General features: G+C 40.2%; 1 protein-coding gene across 2 annotated transcripts in view; it reads left to right on the top strand.

Annotated features, from left to right (window-relative positions):
- ZFYVE9 (zinc finger FYVE-type containing 9) overlaps positions 1-23,462 on the top strand; it is a 96,782-nt gene that overhangs the window by 27,950 nt on the left and 45,370 nt on the right. For both annotated transcript variants that reach the window (XM_039483636.1, XM_039483637.1), the window contains exons 2-3: positions 4,413-4,517; positions 22,772-22,875. In XM_039483636.1, the coding sequence (XP_039339570.1) occupies positions 22,806-22,875 (70 nt within the window). In that variant the 5' untranslated portion in view covers positions 4,413-4,517; positions 22,772-22,805. The remainder of the gene's footprint in view (positions 1-4,412; positions 4,518-22,771; positions 22,876-23,462) is intronic.

Below are 23,462 nucleotides of genomic sequence, written 5' to 3'. Positions count from 1 at the left end.
ACCTACACAGGGTGGTTGCAACAGAAATCCAAGCACAGTGGCAATCGCCACATTTGCAGACTACAATTAACGCTCAGTCAGGAATCATTACAGGGGTCATTTAAGGTGGCAAGTAAACAATGCCTGGTTCAATTAATTACAGAAAGACATGGGGCTCGTTGTCAAGATGCTGCTTCAAAGCCTCCCTGATTTGAATAGCCCCCTATTGAGCCCCTCTAATAGCTGTGAGGTCTGCTGGATGATCCACCTCAACGCTCCATCCCTGTGGACACTTTCCCCAGGCTGCTATGATCATGGGAATATTTTCCTCATTGAGGTCTAACCTGCCAAAAAGACAGCGCCAGTGACCCTTTAATCTGCCAAATGCGCATTGTGCAATCATTCTGCACCGGCTGAGCTTGTTGAAGCGCTCCATACTTCTGTCAAGGTTTCTGGTGTAAGGCTTCGTAAGCCTTGGGAATAAGGGGCAGGTTGGGTCTCCAAGGATCACTATGGACATTTCCACATCTCCCACTGGAATCTTCTGGTTTGGAAAGAAAGTCCCTGCTTGCAGCTTTCTGGGCAGCCCAGTGTTCCTGAAGATGCGTACATCATTCATCTTCCCTGACAACCCTGTGTTGATGTTAGTGAAACGTTCATGGTGATCCACAAGCACCTGTAATACCATGGAGAAATACTCCTTTCTATTGAAGTACTCCGTTGCAAGGTGGTCCAGTGCCAAAATTGGCATTGGCCATCTATTGCCCTGCTGCAGTTAGGGAATACCATTTCCGCAAAGCCAACCATATTTTACGCACATTGTCAACAGTCATGGTCTTTGTAGCAGCATGAGATTAATGGCCCGGCACACTTGCGTTAACACAGCCCCAACGGTGGACTTCCTGGCTCTGAATTGATTTGTGACCAAGCAGTAGCAGTCTGGAGTCGCTAGCTTCCACACTGTGATCGCCCCACTCTTCTCCACCAAGAGGGTAGGTCTCATTTTGGTGTCTTTGCGAAGCAGTTCTGGGGCAAGCTCCGCACACAGTTCCCGGAAGGTGGCTTCTGCCTCCGAAAGTTCTGCAGTCACTGCTCGTCATCCAAGACCTCCATAAGAATGCGATCCCACCACTTAGTGCTTGTTTCCTGTGCCCAAAACCAACAGTCCACCGTGTGCAGCTGCTCCATGAATGCCAAAAGTAATCTGGTGTTTTCTTTACATGGCACACAGCAGGTCAGGCACCTCTAATTCCTCTTTAGATAGGAACCTCGTGATTAACTGTATTACCATCTGCGATATCTTAATGAAAGTGACCACAACATTAGCGAACAGTGCAGGATCCATCCTTTCAGATGGAGATGGCGGGCACTCAATATATGGGGGCCACTGAAAAATGCTGTAAAACGCTGTTGGAAGCCCATAGAATGTTGGGGCGGAAAACAATGCATCATGGGACATTGAGCCCACTCCCATGATGTGGGAAGGCAGAGTGGATCACAGCGCAAGTCCTAGTGGCAGAAGGTGGCAAGTAACACAGTGTACTGCTTTTACTCTTGATGCTAGAGTTCCAACTGTGGACATGCTGTGCTGACAGAGGGAGCATAGTGTGAACATGCAGTAACAATGTTGCTACAGCACTTTTAGATTGTCGTCATGACTTTTGTCGACAAAACTCTGTAGTGTAGAAAAGGCCTGAGTCTCCTTTCATTTCCTCCCCCTGCTCTCTCAAGGCCCCTGTTTACTACTTATATATAAATTGAGATAAAATACACATTCCTTTGTTTAGGATAGACCTGTTCAACAACTTTTGCCTAGGCAGGGGTGTGTGGTTTTGAACATGTGCTAATAACATCATCCAGGGGTATTTCATAACTTTACATATAATGTGGCTACATACATTTCACCATGATGCTATTGACCAGTGAGAAGTTAGTTTTCAAATGATACCTCACAAGGCATATTTTGTACAAAGATTATTACAATATGTATATGGTATGAATACAGGGGTGCTTATTGTCACAGAGTCCTATCGTAGTAGTGCAGGAGACAAAATGCATCCAATCATTATCAAATCAGTGAACGTGCCTTAAAATGCTCAAAGTAAACAAACGATGTTTGAGGGTATTTTCCTTCTCTTTCAGTTATAGTGATTTTGAGTTTTACTAGGCACACAGTTCTGAGATGGAAGTAGTAGTCTCCCACTCCTCCCAGGAGATGGTGTCCCTTCTAGGCAGAGGTTGATATTTGTGCAGAACTTAAGAGCATTGATCATCAAAGCTAGTGAATATTATCTGTGATTTTATTTTAATCTATTTCCCCTTTAACACTCTTTATTAGAAAAGATCCTCTTTTATTATCTTCCTTATTTTTTTCTCTTTTAAAAAATTGAGGAACCTCCTTCCCCTACATTTTAATCTATTTTCTGAAATGGCTCTCACTATATAAATATATTGCATTTATATTTGTAAATGTGCATTGATTTTTGGGTTGACCTTTGTGGCTGTTCCAGTGTACGTGGCATGGTGTAAACAAAGGAGCATTTTGGACTGCAGGATAATATTCTAAGAATTTTCTTTGGAGGCTGGTGGCAATACTTCAGTTGTGTTTCCTTCTCCAGGTTGAACAATTAGGAAAAAGTTAACTTTGGTACACAGGAAAAGGGACCAGAGAGAGTAGATTAGTTCTACTGTTTTCACATTTTATTCTTGTAGCTATTGCCCTGCATGCCCCAAATATTTCCTCTGTGGGAGACTTGTTTGCTTCAGGGGATTGGTAACAGAATATGTGATTTTTTTCACCTATAGATTGTTGGTTCTAATCCAGTTCTAATTGGTAGTGATCAAAATCTGATACTGTCAGATAGCAGTTTGGTGGCCCACGTGAAATGCATTTGGTGACCAGGGTTTGGTTGACAAGTGTCCACATCATATAGCATGAACAGAATTGTTACTAAATGGGTCCCACTTTTCAAAATCTCATCAGAGAGACCAAGAATTGAATGGGCCATGGAGGCTGAACTATCCTTTTGCCATCTACAGGGTGATCCTTCAGGTCAGGGAGGGGACATGGTAGTGTAGTGGGGAAGCTTGCATTGCTGTCTGTACCTCATCTGTCTGTAGTGAACCTTTCATGCTCATGGAATTCACCCACACACTCACTTCTGTATGTGTATTATTGCCAATTTACATATCAAGTGATAACACAGAATATAAATTCATTTCTTTTCCCCCAAGTTTTTGACTGTCTCCTTAATTTAAGGAGGCAGGAATATGCTTGGAAGCACTGCGGTACAATTAGCATGCAGGAATGATACTACCAGCATATGATGCTGTATGATTTTATTCCAGACTTGTAAACACCACTGTTATGTTTGCAACTGTTCAATTCATTAGCTTCCTGGAATTATTATTGTGGCATATTTCTGAAGAGAACAATAAACAACACTGGGAAAATAGTACTCCAACACTGAACATTGTGTTGGTCCATGGAGAGTTGTATTTTTTTAAGCTCTTTCCATTTCAGTGGGGTTTTGTAAGAGTCTTTTCAAGCTGTGTCAAAGCATTAATAAACATATTACATGTTAGGCAGTTGAAATGCATTAGAAACAATGTCAACACACTTTAAAATATGAGCTTAGTTTAATTGAGTCCTTGTTCTATTTTAGGCTAGTCTTGGCAGTTGGTCATGTACTACTGGTTATGCTCCCAGTGTGCACGGATAGGTCATACTCTTGTGTTTACTACTACGATGCAGCCACATGAAAATGAAAACATGATGCTATTGAAGATGATCTATTCAGAAGAGTAAAATACTTTTTCTAGGGATGCTTGTTCTGTTGCATGACCCCCACTATTAAGGGGTGATGCAATGTTGTGGTGGTAGATTAAAAGCCTTTAGGAAATTGAGAGAGACTGGGATTGTAGGAATAATTTGGCATAAACACAGTTGTTTGGCAGTAAAAAAATCAGCAGGAAGCCGTTGGGTGGAGTTTCAAGAATTCTGAGTGTGAGAGTCATGAGTTGTTAAGTATCAAATCTACTGGCTTTTATTCTTGGAAGGCTTAATGTAATATAAAATAATTAACTTTATACTAGGTCCATAAATTAGCATTACAGTCAAAGTCATCAAGGATACAAGGACGACTGCAGTTGGTGCCTCATTCTATAGGTTTACAATTAAGTGAAGAATAATTGTAAGCAGGTAGCAACATATCCGTTACCACTGATCTCTTCAGTCAGAATATTTCTGCTACTGTCCTCCAAAGCACATAGAACCTTGAATTAAAAGCTGCAAATACAAACTCAATCATTTGGAGATTTGCAGCATTTGCTGAATGTGCTTGTGCTAGCTGCAACAAACTTCCTGTATTGAGAAAACATGGTTCATGACAGAATTACCAATCTTAAAGTCTGGTTTTCTTTTTTCTTTTCAGAATCAAATAGAACGTACTGATTCACCAGAAGTGGCTGATTGTGCAGCAGTCATCATGAATAGGCACAGGGTCATCTGTTTCTTAACACATGTATAAGATAAAAAGGTAAGAAGCAAGTAAGCGTTGTTGTTAATACAGTTATTATATAATGCTATACTTCGTTAATAGTTATATTGTATTATGTAGATTATGATCAAGAAATAGATTACTTTAAAATGAATTAAGAATCTATATGGGGTGCAAACTCGGTTGTATGAACTAGATGATTTAATGATTTCAGACTTGCATTTTCTTTTTCTTTTTATTGGGATTATGTTAGAACAAGGTTGTGTTGTTTTTTTTCGCTGCCCCCAAATCTGTCTCCCTCAGGCTGTGCTGAGGGCAGATTTCATCATCAACTACAGACATATTGTAGCTCTCTTAAGCCATTCATTATGCTTGAAGTGCTTGACTCCTCCTTCTTCCCAGGAGAGAATTAGAAAGGTCACTACTGTGTGCTGGAATAGAGTGCAGACTTGACCAGCACTGCTAGGGGTTGAAGCAAGTCCTCAGGAGCATTGGATCTAACACATTACTTACCAGAGTTGATGTGCAGTCCCTGTAATCATGCTGTCAAACAATGACGTTGCCTGGAAGCTGAAACAGACAGGATGAAAGAGCAACTTATATATATTTTTTCATCTGATCACAGACATTGCAGTTTTCACCTCAGGAATCTTGTATTTGTATTTGTGGTAAGGTCTATTGTAAATCATTCTAGTATTGTCTGATAAAGTTTAGTGAAATTTATACGTTCACAATTAATCACTGAGAAGGAATGGTCTGAGCACAGGACGGGGAGACAAGAATTCCTGAATTCTCATCCTTGTCCCTTTTATGTTGGGTTTTTAGGCAAGTCCTCTAATCACACTGCCTTATTTTTTCATCTGTTAAATATGGATAACAACATTTACATACCTTCCTTATACAGGTATAGTAAGGTGTCAGTGTCCATAAAGCCCTTTGAGGATCAAAAATACTATGTAAGTCCAAAGTGGTGGTGATGCTTTCTAACTGTAAAGTCCTGTCATCATTTCCATCTCCACCTCCCACCCCGGGGCTAGGTAACTCTATCATATAAAATTTGTTCTGAGTCTTCTCCAGGGTAGATTGGCAGTGGCCCTGGAGGTTTTTCACCTTCCTCCGCAGCATGGGGCAGGGGTCGCTTGCTGGACGATTACCTGCTGCTACTTTCTTTTAAACTTTAAAGATGGGGGGACAGCTGCAGCTGAGTCAGGGAGAGAATTGAGAAGGTGGGTGGGGTGGGCTGGCTTTTGTTTGCGGATTTTTTCACTCAGATGATGATCAGATGATTCCCTTCTTGATTTCTTTTCTATGATTCTTCGAGAAGTTGGAATAAAAGTGTCATCCACATAATATTTTAATATAAATTATTTTAATATGATGATATAAATCAGCTTACTGTGTAAGTACAGAGGAATAAAAAAGGCAGTGCTTTAAAATATTCTTGTTAAATATGAGTCTTCTGGGAACTGGGAGGGGAAAATGGTTGCTTAGATCTGGAGCTCCTGCTCAATCTCACTAACATCTACAAACATCTGCTATTCTAAAGCCACAGTTTTTGTCTTTGGGTGGTTCATCCTGCTCTTTAACATCTTAGTAATGGGTGGATTTGGTTTTGAACCTCCATTCCTCCCCAGACTCCCTGCAAATTGCAAAGAAGCAGAGGCTCTCTGAGATCCCAGTGCAGGGCAGCATGGCACCACTCATGGAGAAGGCCTAGATAAAGTCTATAAAATGCTAAAGCAGGTATTTGAAGAGCAGATCCTACTTAGGAAAATATCAGAAGATATCCCTGAAATTAAAGCCACAACTACAGCACACCAGATCATTGTGCAAGGGCGGGCTATCCTCCAGGATTAGGGAAGGTGAAACTAGAATCTCTACTTTAGAAGACAATATGGGCTCGTAGAGCTCACTATAGACCAACCACAAAGTGTGATCCCAAAGGTATAAAGTAGAATCAACCATCTGGAGAGCCAGTCCAGAAGAAATAATTTGAGGGTGGTTGTGTTCCCTTAGGAATTGGAAAAGGACAGGCCAGTACATTTTTTTTCTAAGCCTCTACTTGAGATCCTTTCCTTTCTCCCTGATACAGATCTGGACATAGAAAGTGCCCACTGCTCAAGCCCTCAGCACCTAAGCCCACAGCTAATGCAAAACCCGTGGTGTTTATATTAAAATTCCTAAAATACAATGTGAAAGAATCTATCCTTAAAAAAGCCTGAGAAAAAGGAAACCTGATTTGGAAGGGGCATAAAATAATGATTTTTCCTGACTACAGCTAGGCCATAGTTGGAAAAAAGCCTGTTCACTACGGTAAGGAACCCATCTTGCCTGTGTGTCAAGCCAGGTGGAACTATTGGACACTCAGACTCAAATCAACACACCACATCCTGCTGAGCAAGAACCTCAACCAGATTGGCTCCAGAGGAGACAATAGCTATATCCTGTCCTCTCACTGGGACACCCAGAGTGATTGATTTGCCTAACAAACTGGGGTTGGTCAGCTATCAATCTGGCTTTCCTGACTTCCATTTTTAATGGTTATGGGGTTTTGTTTTACTGGTTTTGTGGCTCAGGATGGTGGTGGTGGGGGTTGCTGTCTCATTACCTTACTGATAGTGTTTTAAGAGCAGCATACCAGTATTGTATTTAGTTTAAATTGCAGATGGTAATGTCAGGTGATATACCAAGAGATGAGAGCAGTATTTCAGTTCTTATGGACTTTTAAATAGCCAGCCATCAAAGGTTGTACACTGGATTTTGTACCCACTTGTCTATAGGAGGTGGATTGGGTTGTTTGTGCTTGTTTCCCACCCACCCTCTTTTTTTTCTAGTGAACCCCAAGCAGATATCTGTCTTGTAGGAGTCTAACCTTCAATGCGTAGCTATATGTTATTTTACCCCAGAAACACTATTTAAAATGTATCCAGGTATGATCATACCTTCTCTTCCCCTTCCCCCCCCCCAACACCTTTTGCAACTTTTGCAATGCTAGGGGAGGGACCTTGGGAATATTTATTTATTTTGCATTTAGTGTGGGTCAAAGGGATTTGTTCATTTGGGCTGCCTCTCTCTAACAGATTTTTTTCTCACACTGACTTGAGAGCATTACTCTCTCACACCTTTCTTTTTTTTCTTACAGCCACCTGCCCTACCTCCTCTCAATTCTCTTACTCAGTACTTAACCTCTTGCTACTTTATCATCTTTTCTCCCTTCTCTCCATCTAAACTTATGAATTCCCTTAAATACCCTTCATCATGGATTCTTCTCATACTATCTGTACCTCTTTGATTTGTCCATAAAGCTACTGGCAATACAAATTAGAGCACACCAGGGGATCCAGGATATAAAAATAGGGACCCGAGAGATGAAAATATGCTTATGCTGATTATATACTTTTAGTCATCATCAACCCCCTTCAGACCATCTCCAACATATTAAAAACTTCAGTTGTTTGGTATCAGAGGGGTAGCCGTGTTGGTCTGGATCTGTAAAAGCAGCAGAGAGTCCTGTGACACCTTATAGACTAACAGTCTGTTAGTCTATAAGGTGTCACAGAACTCTTTGCTGCTTTTTCAGTTGTTTGGGAAAATCTCAGGGTACAAAATGGTACAAGTTGGAAGCAGTTAGTCTCTGGGTGTCTGTCTATAATATAATATAAAATAATATAAATATAAATATAAATCATCCTTGTAGCCTTTTTGCTGGTATCAGGTAGAAATCAGGTACTTGGGATCCTTTTTCCTAGGAATATAAAATAAATAGTTAAAATTAATTTCAGTCCTTTTATCACACAGATAGCCCTGGATTTATATACATGGCAGGCCCTCTCTCTATCCCTTTGGAGCAGAGTTAATTTATTAAAGTTTAATGTCCTCCTGAGACTTCTATTTGTCCTTAGCTCTTTGCCAGTTTATATTCCCCCGTTTTTCAGAATTAACATTTTTAAGACCTTCTTGTGGAGTGTGGGCAACAAGCCCAGATTATCCTTTGAAAAATGCAGCTGCCTATCAAATCACAAGACTTTGATCTGCCCAACCTTACGCTTTACTATATATCCTCAATCTTGAGCCAAGCAACACAATGGCTGACCTCCTGACACAGGCTCTCCATCCTGGCTGTGCATGGAGGAAGGAATCATAGCTCCACTACCATTAGAATCAGTCCTAAACTCAGACTTCTACTGTTTCTGTAAGGAGATATCTGTTACAATTTTAGCTGCTAGGAAATCCTGGTGTCTGGTTGCTTTTAAGTTTAAATGTCATCCTTTATTACACTAAGTCTTTAATTTGGGGTAACTCCAACATTTTAATTGCACATAACGTATTCTGTGCCTCATTTGGATTACAAAAAAGATTTTTAGTACAAACCACATAACTGAAATGATTCCGTTGTGTCCTTTCCTCAAATTAGGAAGAAATTCCAACTGGATCCAAAGAAAGAATAGCAATACCTTTAATTTGAATATGCTCTACAATGCCAGTATGGGCTAGATGCCTTTGCAGCACTGAACCCCCTTCCCAAGTACTGAGGCTTTCTGAAAAAATAACTCTGTGTTACCTAGGGCTGTCTAGTCTGTATTCCTATCTCTCAGGCAAATTGGCAGTCAGCAGTGAGAGTGTTAGAGAGCTGTCTAGGGAACATGAGCTGTCAATTTTCTCTTACCAACATTTAGTGGAATCAGTTTTGTTCCAACATGCAGCATTGCTCGCTAGATTTGGGGTTAAGATTAATCCAGCAGAAAATTCTTTGGAGGATGCTCTGGACTTTTGTAGACTTCTCAAGTCCAGAGCAGCCAGATCTGACACATGCTAGAGCTGCAGTGCTGCAGGTGCTAATATATATGATATGCTTTGGATTGCCCTGTAATCTGTCCTTTTTGAACAGAGGTAAATATTTGGGCCAATTTCTTTCTCTCCACCAAGGTGGAACTGCAGGCTGGCCATGCCATCCTGTGCCTAACCAATCTGTCTTGGAAACTAATATCCTTTGAAAAACTTTGGTTGGATAAAGCTATGGTCATAGCCAAATGTCTGATTCTACAACAGTGTGCCCAGCTATCGAAGTGAGCCTGACGGCAATGAAACGAATAGTGTTTCACAATAGAAACAGCCAATATACATTTATGGATATATGGTCCTCTTTTTTGGAAGTTTTGGAATAATCAGATAAATTTCCCCATCAGGTCATCTCTTTTGCTCCTACCCTCACACGACCCTAGACGTCTCCCATCCTCTCCCTTTCTCCACTTTTCCCCCTCTCCTCTCCTTCTTACCATTCCTCTCCTGTCCTCCTTTGCTTACCTTTCAGGCTTTTCTTTGGTCTTTTAAACATTTTCAACACAACTTTTTCATTATTGCTTATCTCTGTTTCTGAAAGGGAATAATTCCGGAGGTTAGTTCATAATCTTATTTTACAAAGAACCCCAATATGGGGCTGAATAACAAAAGTACCATCATTACATAATTGTACAGGCAGATCTCTAACCGATCAAAAATCGTCTTTGTTCTATCTTTTTTTCCTTAATAATGAAAAAGTTTGGTCTTACCTTGTAAAATCTGATATTGGCTCCCTGCTCCAGATTAGATACCTTTCCTCTCTTTGCTATCTTGGTTGTTTATGTTAGCTGTGTTAAAATAATAAAGAATAAATACAAAATTCTTGGTAAATTGGAGTTTAAAAACAGAATTTTCTTTAGGTTATTAGTTGCTTACTATGTATTTTTAAAAGGGTGTTAACTTTACTTCTTAAAATACTCATTTTCAAAGGAATTGTTAATCATGTCAATGATTTTGTGTGGCAAGAATTAGAGCTGAGAGAATAATGGATTTTTTGGCTTGCTGGTAATTCTGAAATATTGGAAGAAAAAAATTGTTTCAGGTCCACCTGAAAATATATATTTGAAAATTTCAGTAAATTGAAAGGTCAAAAAAATTGAGTTGAGTTGAAATTATTTGGTAAATTTGACATGAATTTGCAAATAGTTCTGGTTAACCTGAAATTGCATTTTTGGCAAATTAACAATTTGCTGAAAATTTTTTACCCAGCTCTAATAGTACTGTCTCTTCCATATCCCTCAAAATATTTTCTTTTAAACCACCATTAAATACCAAATGAAATTTAATACAGAGCTACATGACAGTAATGTTAAGGATCTGAATGTTAAAGGCCGTATTTAAAGCTTACACTTCATTCCCAAGTCTGTTGTGGCCAGGCTTTGAATGCTGGTCTTACATGTAATATATAGTCACAGTGAAGTGACATAGTTCTGAATTTTGTGTGTGTTTAAATAGGACTGTCAGTGTTACTTTGGCACAGCTTGTCTTAGCGATACAAGCATTTATTTAAACGCTATCTACATTAGTGTTTCTTCTTCAGTGACAAATTTTTATGGTTAATTTCCTTATGAAAGGGTGTTAATGTAAATAAACAGATTAGGCCCTGGTAATCCAGTATGGAATAAACAAGAGTAAAAATGTTGAGGCTACCAGTTCCAATGGTGAAAAATTCTTGAGGACCCAGGGCAGAATGTTCTAGTAGCAAGATCTTCAGCTGTTTAATTCCCTACCACCAGAAACTAGGATGAAGTTGAATGTTTCCACTCCTAGGGTATAATGCAAGAGACATCTCTCTGCACAGGGCATACCCCAGTTAAAAGATGCAGAATCACACAGCAGTTCTCTCCTGGAAGGCAACTACAAAGATAAGCTTGTTCAGAATACCAAATAACTCTAGGACAGTATGAAGAATTTTTTTGTTTTTGTTTTTCTGACAGTTGATGTATATTTGTCTTATGCATATGGTAACTGGCATGTTACATTATATATATTAACATCCGTGATGCTCCCCTGAGTACCCAGGGTTGTGAGGCACCTTACTACTACCTTCCTTTAGCATGAAGCAGTCTTGTCTATGCCTGCTGTGGATCAGCTCCCTGAATCCACCAGTCTCTGGCAATACAAGCACTGTGTTCCAGGGCTGCGCAGGCCTCACGCTTTCTTTACAGGTAGTGATAGGCATACACCAACCTCTCAGGGCTGGTCTACGCTACCACTTAAATTGGTGTAACTTAGTACTTAGGACAGCGCTTAAGTCGATGTAACATACGTCGCTCGGGGGGCGGGGTGTGTGAGAAAAGGACACCCCCCACCCCCCGAGCGACGTATGTTACATCGACTTAAGCGCTGTCCGCACTGGGCTATGTCAGTGGGAGACACTCTCCACTTGTCCAGTGAACAGTCACTGAATTGCCAGGCCTGCTGTTCCCAAAGGAATAGTATGCACCAGCTTGTAAGAGTCAACTCAGGATCAGTACTTTGCTTAACACCACAGCACTTAGGTATAGTTAAAGTGAAAACAAGAATAAGTTTATTATTGAAAAACAGAGAATCAAGTGATAGGAAGTAAGAATATTATTGGAAACAAATGGTTGCATATAAAACAAAAACAGAAGGTGCTTTCTAGAGACTAAACTTAACAAGCAGGTTAACTTCCTGTCTAAAGAAGTTTATCTCACTCAAATTTCACTCCAGTGTTTTCAGCCAAACCCGACTGAGACCCTTTTTTCATGAAGCAAAATTGCTGTCCTTTTACTTCTTGAGAGAAGAGTGGAAGGGTGTCTGCCCCCCAAATTTAGTGGAGCAAGCCTCTGATGTGTACCTCTGGATTGGGTCGCTTCCCTTCCTCTCCTCCCCCCCCCCACTATTTTCCTCCTCCTATTAGTTTCTTTCTGAAGTCCCCACTCCTTCATTTGCATTCAGTTCAGACTGGTGACAGGAGACCCATTGTGAACTCTACAATATGTAATTTACATAGAAACAGCCAGCTAGTTAAACAATTCTTGTCTGACAGGAAACCTGTTTTTCACCTTTGCTGGTGACCAGTCCCTAGACACAGACCTTATAATTTTCAGTGCTTATACATAACATCTGTACATACATTTCACAATGATCCTGATGACTGGGGTGACACCTTTTTATTTGAGGCTTCACATGACACTCATTGGTGAACTAGAATGCACATATACTCAGGAGATTCCTGTGACCTGTATAGACCTTCTCTGTGCCACTTGCCAGGCACTAATTGGTCCCTGGGTCACAAAATCATATATAAACCATCATATATAAACATTTTTCTGCAGGCAACTTAATCTATAAATAGTTGTAAGCATTCATTGTTTTGTTGCATTTTTGGGTCAAGTTGCACAATTCTTTATAGTATTCAGAATGTTCAATTTTCATAGACAGATTAGCCTGTCTTCTTCAAGGAAGATTTAGATTTGCAATAGCATAGAGATGGACTTGGGCCTAGGTGCCATGACAGAGTGAACATTTATATATGATCTGTAGATATTGGAGATCTCTTCAGTCTGCCACACTGTTTATGCCTAAGCGTTCATAAGCTTTAAAGAGAAGAGAACCCTTGTAGATGCTGAGTAATGCATGCCATGATACAAACATTTGGTAAGTTGATAAATAAAACATGTTGGTTTTTTATTTGTTTATACAAAAAACATGACCCAGTGGGGTGACTGGAAGTTGTCTATTTGACATAAAACATTATTTCATTAGCTTTTCACTGTCAAAAATAAGTGATTTGGTGGGCTCAGCCTACATCACAAAACCATCACCTATATCTTCAGTCAGGAGAAACCCAGGACTGGAATATTAAATGTTATTAGCCAGAAATTGAGGTATATTTTGTGGGGTTATTTACAAAGCTCTCTTGTCAGCAGTATGCCTGGCTATGGCCATTGTAGTCAATATTACTTTCATAAGCACCACAATTCAAATTTAGCCTAAATCAGTTCATAAAGTGGAGAATAAAGACAACAAAAAGAAACATAAGGTTGGCGAAAGAGAGGCCCAGCATTTGGTGGTTCAGAAATTGCTGTATCTTGACACAGTAGACTTTCTGAGCTGTTTATGGAATATCAGTTCTGCTTTTCAGTGACTCAATAAACTGCCCTTCAATGCAATGGTCATTGAATTCAGTTTGTTGTTCAGTCTCGATTTATTGTACTTTTTCATCAACAAATAAAATGCATCTCTGTTGAGCTATTTGAAGATTGTTATGGTTAAAACATTTAAGCCTCTGCCCTCTTCAAAATAATGATTGAAAGGACCAGCTTTGAGCCATAGAACACTGCCCTTCTGATTCAGTGACAGTCCTTACCTTAGACCTTAGTCCATCCCGTGTTTTGCTGGACATTGGGCTACCCACATTTGCCATCCTTGCCTGTTAACTGCCCTTCTCTCCAAATCTTCCCATTTCATGTTGAGGTGCTTGATGTCTTTCAGAACCGTTCATTTCCATGTTATTCGCGGTCTTCCTCTCTTCTTGCATTTTCTGGCTTCCATTCAAGGGCAGTATTTGGTAAGCATTCTTTTTCCATTCTCCGCACATGTCCCAGGCACTGATGTCTTCTTTTGAAGATTATCTGTGAGAGGATGCCTTTATTCATCTTCCTATCTCTATATGTTATTCCCAATATTCTTCTCAGACATTTTGTGATGAAATGCATCCAGCTTTTGCGTATCTTTCTTGGTAAGTTGCCATGTCTCACTGCTATATGTTGTGATGGTGATAACAATTGCTTTGTACATGTCCAGTTTTGTCTTGAAGGAGATGTTTGAGTTGCCAGACGTTTTTGAGTCTTCTAAATGCAGCATTTGCCTTCCTAAATCGTTGTCTTATTTCCTCAGAACTAGTACCGTCTTGGCTGATGGTAGTTCCAAGATATGTAAAATTGTCCACCGTCTCCAGTTTCTCTTCTTCAATTTTGATTTCTGTCCCTGTAGTCCCCATTAACATGATTTTACATTTCTTTGCATTGTATCTCAAACCTGGCTTCTCCATTACTTCTTTTACTTGGTTTGTGCATTTTTGTAGTCCGTTGGCATCTTTATTGATAAGAGCAATGTTGTCAGCAAAGTCTAGATCAAATAGCCTTGAATTGTCCCATTTTACGCCATATGTATCACTGTCGCATTGTTTTAGTCCCTAGTCGATGACTAGGATAAACAAAAAAGGAGACAGGACGTACCCCTGCCTTATACCTATCTTGATACTGAATGGCTTACTCAATCCATTTTCCATTTTAATGCAGCATTTTGAGTTGGTGTAGAATGCCTTTATAATATTAATTAATTTTGTTGCAATTTCAGATTGTTCCACAATTTTCCACATTGTTGCCCTGTTTACACTATTGAATGCCTTTTGAAAGTCCACAAAATTGATGGCAAGACTGCCTTGGAATTCAATTGTGTTCTCAATAATCCATCTCAGGGTGCAGTAAGGTGAAGTTATTAATCATCTTAATCATGTTATACCAATTCTTTCAAATATCAGGATGACCTCTAAGGAGGAAAAGAAAACAAGGTAAACAAAGATATTTTAGGGGAAAATGTTATACTGCAATAAATTTTAAAAAAGTACAGTGACTTACTCACATAACTCACTTTGATTTTAATGGAAACATGTAGCTGAACATATGGCAGTTACCCCATTGGCCTGATCCACTTTGTTTAATAGGAGCAAGAATTCTGTTATTTACTAAAGGAAACAATAAGGTGCTATCTACCAACATAGGGACCCATCATTCCAGTCCTCGTTTGCATAAACACTGATTACTCATGTAAGTAGTCCCATTGGGTTCAATGGGATTGCTTACATGCCTAAGGATTTGCAGGATTGAGCAAAGAGTCTTTTTTTTTTCTTTTTCTTTTGGAACAACTAGGTTAAAAATGTTGTTGGGGGTCTTCTCCTCAGACCTGTTTCAGCTTCAGTTTTTTAAAGAGAGTTAGTTATGTGTGTACTTCCCTGTCTTTCGCCTCAAATCCTGTAAATTATTCATAAAGGTATGGGTCTTTATTGCCATGGGGCGCTACATGGAAATCATATGATCAGCAGTCCAGAACTGCTCTACAGTTATAAATGATCTTCTTAAATGTTATATTATGCTTTAAATAAGGGATGAGGGGGGAAAAAACAACTCCACATAAATTTTGATGCTGGTACTCGTTCCCATGAATTGGGTGCGAGGCAGCCAGCAAGCAACAAAGGTGTATGTTTCTGTTCATTTATGAAGTGTGTTTAGTTTAAGGGTAACGATTTTTTTTTATTAAACTACAATTCTAAACCACAGAGACCATAGCTTCATTGATCATAGATCATTGTAGCATACTATATTAGACCCTTGTGTGTTTTCTCTTCCAGTCCTTAATCCCTGGCCATCCATGCAGGAAAGAAATATTCAATTCTAGGCAGGCTCCGATACATTGGGAGTTGTGGACAGGGCACTGGGGAAAGAGAACCACGGGTATCCTCCTCTGTCAAGAAAAGGGCATTAAGGGCACTAGCTGTGGTTTTGGCTCTTTTTTTTTTCTTTCTTGAAGGGAGATGGAAAGAAACGAGTCATTTGTTTTATAAATAATAATTGCTGGTTTTATACTTCAGCATTTCCAGCAGACCTTTTCTGGTAAATAGCAGCTAGAGATAGGCTTCAGTGAGGTTATTTAAAAGGACTGCGTCAGTTTAACTAACTGTTGAAAACAAACACATTTTTAATAATGCCTTGGATTATTAAGTGAAATAATTACAATGTTTCAATGTGCTTGTCTCTTCTGATGCTCTTTGTTTACTTTGTATATTTCAGCATGGACAATGAAAATCAATGAAGTCAGGTTCATTTTTGTATAGTTAATTTCAGTGGCTGGTTCTTAGTGCTTCAAGCCATTTTAGGCTTCAAACTTCTCAGTAGAATGTATATTTGTTTACAAACAACTTTCTGCATTTGGATTTATGGAGGGGAAATGTAGAAACGCTTCTATTTGTCTTAGGATGGACCAAATTTAAATCAGCAGTTTCCCATTAAAAATATTAAAATATACAGATTTTTTCCATAAAGTTTATAAAGTAATTATTTTAAAACATTAACTGTACTGTGTTGTGTAAGGCTTTCAGGGTAGTGGGTATAAAGTGTTAGGAGTGGTCGTTCTGTGGGCTTGATTTATTATTGATGTATAGACAGTTCCATACATTTACTGAAGACGTAAAATTTTGTATTAGATATTGTTTTGTAACATTTGTAAAGCACCTGCTACTTGAGAGAGACTAAAATCAATAAAAATAGTGCCATTTAAAGTGGATTGCTTTCTCTAGTTGCGTATGACCTTGTTCTTCAGCTTGTTCTTTGCTGTCACTTCGGCCAATATAAATCACGTGATGGGAAAAACTCAGGCATGATTAGGAAGGGAAAAATAATCTAATTTAAATCTTAATTATACCAATGCAGATATATTTGAGTGCATATTAAACTCCTGTTTTCAGGAATCTTAAAATGATCCCCAGAAACGTACTCTGCTGAAAAATGACCTGAATGAGTGATCAGATTTGATTTTTTTGTAAGCCAGAAACATTTTTCTGCATGTGGTATTAATGTACAGAAACCTAAAGAGATGTTTCACTCTTTAAAAATGTTTTCGAAGCCATGTAATCAGTGTAGTATATGTCTTCCTCCTTGCGCCTCAAAAACCAGTACGTCAATGATTGTTGGTATCTCTATTTACATAAATCAGTGCTTGCCATCAAATTCACTTGAGTGGTCCTACAAAAAAGTTTATATATTTATGCTAGAGAATTCGTTTATGGATGCCCTTTTTATGTTTTAAGAAGCAGGAAAGAAATTTTAATGGAGTGGTTTCAAACAGCATCATGGTTCACATTGTTACTGAGCACAGGAATCCTGTCTGATGCTTTTCAAACTGCTCAGTCCTACAAATGCCTGCTAGTACTTTTTGGTCAGAATCTAATTGACCTCAGTGGGACTTTGCCGAGGAAGTTACTATTCTCAGGCGTGTAACTGTTTGCCAGATTGGGCCCCTGCCAAAATTCTAAATTAAATACAAACGGTGTAGATGTGAAATATACAGTATAATACTTTGAATAAAATAATCTTGATGTAGTTGAGTTAATTTTGGTTGATCATCTTTTAGAAGGCTTTGTGGAAGAAGCCTGTTTTTAAGGAGCAATATGTATTAAGACACTGGTGTTTTGGTGCACAAGGTAAAGGTAGGTGTTTCAAGAGTTTGGTGGGGTGCGCTGAGTGAAGGCATCAAAATGACAGGGAGGAAAAGCAGCCAGAGAACCACTAAAGTTTTGCAGGCTGTTCTGTTTCTAAAGTGCACTAATTTAGTGTTTGTATATTTATGGGAGAAACAGCTAATTAAAAAATGCAAATGCTGTATTCTGCAATCATTTATTTGAATGAAAAATGTTATCAAGGATTTTGAGTGCATGGACTTAGGTGTGCCTGGCAGCCTAATAATCTGCTGATTTGCAGTAAGTGTCCGTAGAGACTCATGAATCCAAGCTGTCCCAGTCTGCTATGTAAACCTGGCATTTTAGAAAATCTCTAAATCTGTACAATAGACTTTAGCTGCTTGGAGAAAGCCAATATGGTATCAAATGAAAAATGCTGAACTTTTCTCAAACTCTTGAAAGCAAAGCTTCACTTAAATTGCTATTCTGTAAATCACTCAGCTTGTTGCCCGTATGACTGGATATTGTAAATGATATGGTTAGTCATCTAGCTGTATGCCTTTCAACAGTGGATGATCTTATAGCCATACACAGTACAATACACATGGGCAGATTTGGGAGGGCTAAGGCCAGGGATCTAGCCTTATCTTTGAATTTCCTTTCAGGACTGCTTAACATTTTGATGTAGTAATTTTGCACGAATTGAAATTTTGCTGAATTTTTGTTTAAATTTTTTTAGACGCAACCCACCAAGTAGTATAGTCTCCATATTTCACGATATCATAATCTGGAGAGGACTGTTCTCTGGATTCTGTCTCTGTTTTAAGTAGTTTTCTCACTGAGAAACTAAGGAGAGAAAACATAATTAGTGTTAATGCCTGACCCTTAATAGTTTATTTTGCTGCTACATAAGTGGCCATCTAACCCACGTTAATTATGGCTTGCAAATATTTAGGTTTTTGCTTGGCACAGTTGGCATGGTGGGGGGAGGAGGGGGACACACACACAAAGGAGCAGATGTGTCTCCCTGACTCTGGGGTTGGTTCTGTGCTAGCCCCAAATTACTTTAGTCTGCTCTAAAGTACACTGCTGCCTATAGCCCCCAAGGAACCATCTGCCAGTAGAAAACATTTGGAATGCAGTAGCATCCTGTCTGTGTTCCTTCCCATCCCAGTTAACTGCCTTGTTGGGAGATGGTGTAGCAACACTTGCCCTACACCACTGGGGGACTTCCCCATGCCAGATGAGCTGCTCTCTAGACCCTTTGGATTGCATCAGTGAATCTGGTCCCTGTTTTTTAACATGAGCTTGTGATGGGGCCTGATACAATTCATAACTACAAAACTACTGAACTGATTTTCTTTAAAATGGATTTGTTTTGTAGATGTCACTGAGACTTAAAAATAAGACATTTCCATTGTATATATTGATAAATAATTTGTAATTCGATGTTGAGGTATAAACACAAGGAGGCAAAGTTAAGGTTGAGCTTAAAAACATTTAATCTGCATATCCTCACATTTGAATGCTTGATTTCTCACCCTTAATTTTGCATTATTGCTGGTTGACCTGCTGATGTGTTTAAATACAACTGTCTTTGTTCAAACTAAAGGAAAAATTTGTGTTCAACATTGTGGTAGTTAAAACGTGTTAGTCAATATATTTTCTAACATTATGGATTTTCCTGGTGTAAACAAAGTAGGGTGCATGGTTAAGATGAAGTGTAACTTCAGATTGCAACCCTGCTGTAATTAGTTTCCTGATTCAGTTGTATCTGTAGCATGGACAACAGACCCTAAACCTTGCAGCTGGCTGTTCTTCATGAAGCCAGACTACCTCTCAGGCACTATGCGTATGTCTATACTGCAATTTGATACCTGCGACTGGCTCATGCCGGCTGACTTGGGCTCACAGGGCTCACGCTGGGGGGCTATTTAACTGTGATGTACACATTTGAGCTTGGACTCTGTAGACAGGGCCAGCTCTAGGCACCAGCGCTCCAAGCATGTGCTTGGGGTGGCACTTTCCAAGGGGCGGCACTCCGGCTCCTTTTTTTTTGCTTGGGGTGCAAAAAGCTGGGAGCCGGCCCTGAGCGGAGGTGAGCTGCGGCGGTGGGGGACGCAGGGAGGGCTGCAGGAAGTAACCCGGGGAGGGAGCAGAGGAACCGCTCCCCACCCCAGCTCACCTCTGCTCCACTGCCGCCTGCTCCCCCGAGTGTGCCGCTGCTCTGCTTCTCCCCCCTCCCTCCCAGGCTTTCCACACGAATCATCTGTTTTGCGGCAAGCCTGGGAGGGAGGGGGGAGAAGCGGAGTGGCGGCGTGCTCAGGGGAGTAGGCGGAGCGGAGGTGAGCTGTGGCGGTGGGGGGCACGGGGAGGACCGCAGGAAGTGACCTTGGTGGGGGGGCAGAGGAACCGCTTCCCCACCCCCGCAGTTCACCTCCGCCTCCTCTCCCAAGTGCATCAACGCTCCATTTCTCCCCCCTTGGGAGGGAGGGGTAGAGGGGAAATGTGGCGTGCCCGGGCAAGGGGGTGGGGATTTGAGGAAGGGGTTGGAATGGGGCGGGGAAGGGGTGGAGTTGGGGTGGGGCTGGGAAGGCACGGGAAAATTTTTTTGCTTGGGGCGGGAAAAAACTTGGAGCCAGCCCTGTCTGTAGACACCCTGACTGTTTTCCCCCTCGTCACACAGGGCTTGGCTACACTTGAGAGTTGCAGCGCTGGGAGTTTACAGCGCTGGTCATCCAGCTGTGTAGGAACAGCGCTGGTGTGTGGCCACACTCACAGCTACCAGAGCTGGTGTGTGGCCACATTTGCAGCGCTGTTGGGAGTGATGCATTATGGGCAGCTATCCCAGCGTTCAAGTGGCAGCAACATGCTTTTCAAAAGAGGGGGGTGGGGTGGGGTGTAGTGTGACAGGGAGCAGGGGAGAGAGAGAGGGGGGATTTTTGGAGCCAACACTGTGTGTTAGCTTCCTGTCTTGCAAAATCAGAAAATGTTCCCGACCCCTTACTCTTAACTCTTAACTGCAAACAGCCTGCATCCCTCTGCCCCCGCTGTTTCTCTGTCAAGCAAACACTCACTCCCTGCCTGCCTCATTCACAGGGGTTATCTCATTTGATTGTTCACAGTCAGGTACAGATTGATCACAGCAAACAGGAGCTGTGTTTGTTTTTTAGATAAGCAGCTCCCGGAGGAGCTCCGAGTTCACAACAAAACAAAAAGAGGCTGCATAACAAAAGAAAGAGAGTAATTTAGTTAAAAGCATTCTAGGATATCTGCTAATACCCTGGAGGCCAATAACAGCGCTGGTGTGTGTCCTCACTTGATGAGCAGTGCTGGATCACCAGCACTGCACTCGCTATACCCCAAGCAGACCAGGTGTTCAGCCAGCGCTGCAGCCAGGGAGTTGCAGCGCTGGATGTGCCTTGCAGGTGTGGACAGTTACTAAGTTGCAGCGCTGGAAAGCCTCCACCAGCGCTGCAACTCTCAAGTGTAGCCAAGCCCACAGTGTTGAAAACAAGTGCTGAGAAGAATAAGACCTTTTCTCTCCCTTTTGTTTCAGATGATTTCCAAAGAATAGGTCAAATCAAAGGCCCCATATACAGTAGGCATGCTATGGCATGCACTCTGTAACAGAGAAAATGTCTGTGCTGGGAATTTAAATGTTTTCAGAACTAGATCAGCACATCTCAGTGCTGGCAATCATTGTTAGCAAAAAGATCATATTCCTTGTGCTGCCAGAGCTAAAGTGTCACTTGACTGGTTATGTTAAGTTGAAGAAATACCCTTAATGGCTCAGTTTATCTATCCTTCTCATGTTGTTTTCCTCTCTTTTAATGGGGGTGTTTACCTTAACTTATGTTGTTAGGAATCACTAGAATCTACTCAGCTAAGGAATTAAGTATTATCTGTATTTTATGTATATGGAAACAGAGGCATGGACATATTAAATTACTGGTCCAAAGCCATATAGCTAGTCCAGTGGCAGAATGAGACTAAATCCTGAACTTCAGACTATCAGTTGAGTGTCTTGTTCATTAGATGGTGTTGCTTTTCAATGGCCTGTGTGTTGAATGTGGGAGTTCTCACATCTACAGCAGACATGGTGGTAATTTAAGTATTACAGAAATCGTGTCAAACTCATGCTTACCGTTGAAAGTGAGTCTTGCCTTTCTGAGGGTCTTCTGGGAGGCAATATGGGGAAGCTTGCACCACCACCTTTGATATCTGAAACTTGTACCAGGTTAGCTTACCAGGTTTGATAGTTCCATTTAAATGGTGGGGCAGATAGCACTGTTAACTTATTCCTTGAAATTGAAATATTAAGAAGGTCCTTGAAACACCTAGTTGTGCTACCAGTAATGAGCCATACTGGCAAAAGAGTATGATTATAGTGTGATTTTTGATTTACTGATAATGTGCTGAAAAATATCTCTGCTCATCAGTTAAGATGGAAATGCTGTCAATAAATAAGAGCGGAAGATTTCTCCTCTTGATTATCACTGTATTGTGGTGGGAAAAATCCGGGAGGTTTGGAACATGTTAAAAAAAGGGCACTTTCTTCTTGCCACCCCTACAGAAAAATAGCTCTCTCCTATTTAGATTTCATGAAGCATTTTATTTCTGTATCTCTGAAAGACAGTCTTGCATATAATGCCTTGTAATTGGTGTGGTATGGAATGAAGTGTACTATGAAATGACTTACACTTGCAGACTCAAATGGCTTAGTATACTTTCCGTTCATCTGATTAGAATAGTTTCAGTTGCTCTGACAGCCGGCATATGAAAATGAAACGTCCTCTCCCAAATGTTAACAACATTGTAGCTTCAGCCACCTGGCCCACATCAACAAATTCTACATGTAAATTTCCTCTGTCAGTATGCCGGTTTTTAGTGTCTTACATTTCACATGTGCTCTTAGGTAGTTAATTATTTTAAAAAAATCTGGACTTGGCTTAAAATTTAAAGCATATATGTTTTGACATTATTTGTAAACTTTGAAGGCTGCCATGTTTTAAAAAAATCAAAATTTATCTCGATGGGGAAACAGCTAATTAGGATTAGGTTAATTCAAGTGCAGAAATAATTTTGATCATCAGAAAAAGCCCTCAATTTGTGTGTGCAATACTTTAAATTGATCTACATTTTGTATATATTTGAGGGAATTTTCTCCTGGTAAATAAAGGGAGTGGATAATGGAATATTGCTAACTGAATCTTCAATACCTGTTGGTAATCTGGTCTCTGTTTGACAGGTTCAGACAAGGAACTGGTGGTATTTTCTGACAAATGGAGAACTATTTCCAAGCAGAAGCATATAACCTCGATAAGGTTTTAGATGAATTTGAACAAAATGAAGGTGAGTGACTTTGTAAAAAGGTTGTGTGCTTGACATTATGCAGAGAAAACCATATGTGGGGCAGGGTAGCGTAACATCCTTTTAATTTTCATGAATTGCAAACTGATCTCAGTACTTGCAAAGCCACCTGTGAATTTTACATGGTTTTCCTTAACCGAGGACAGCATCTCATAGTCATTTTCTATTTACCTGTTTATCAGTGGTGAGGTAGTTTATATTTAACTGTTGATGTAGAAAATTTTTAAAGGGATATTGTTAGAATTGTAGCTTGTGTAAAGTAAGGGGTTTTACAAAACCTAATAGGAATAGAAATATTGATGTAACTTGTTTTTAACAATTCTGTGAAAACAGTTATTTAAACATTCTTCTTCAATATTGGGAGAATTAAGCACCCTGACAAAAATGCCACTGCACATAAATCCTAGAGTGAAGACGATCATATTCTAAGTATAAAATCTCTGTGTGCTCTAATTTCCTCCCTCCTACTGCGGAGGCAACTGAGGATTTTTTTGTGTTATGTCCCATCCCCCTTTCTACTTATTGTATCAATCAATCAATTTAGAATTGCCTGTTCAGAATAGAACTGG

The sequence above is a fragment of the Mauremys reevesii genome, linkage group 8 (assembly GCF_016161935.1).
Source record: "Mauremys reevesii isolate NIE-2019 linkage group 8, ASM1616193v1, whole genome shotgun sequence".
Taxonomy (NCBI): Eukaryota; Metazoa; Chordata; order Testudines; family Geoemydidae; genus Mauremys; species Mauremys reevesii.
The sequence above is the reverse complement of the archived record's forward strand: the minus strand, read 5'-3'. Positions and strand labels throughout refer to the sequence as shown.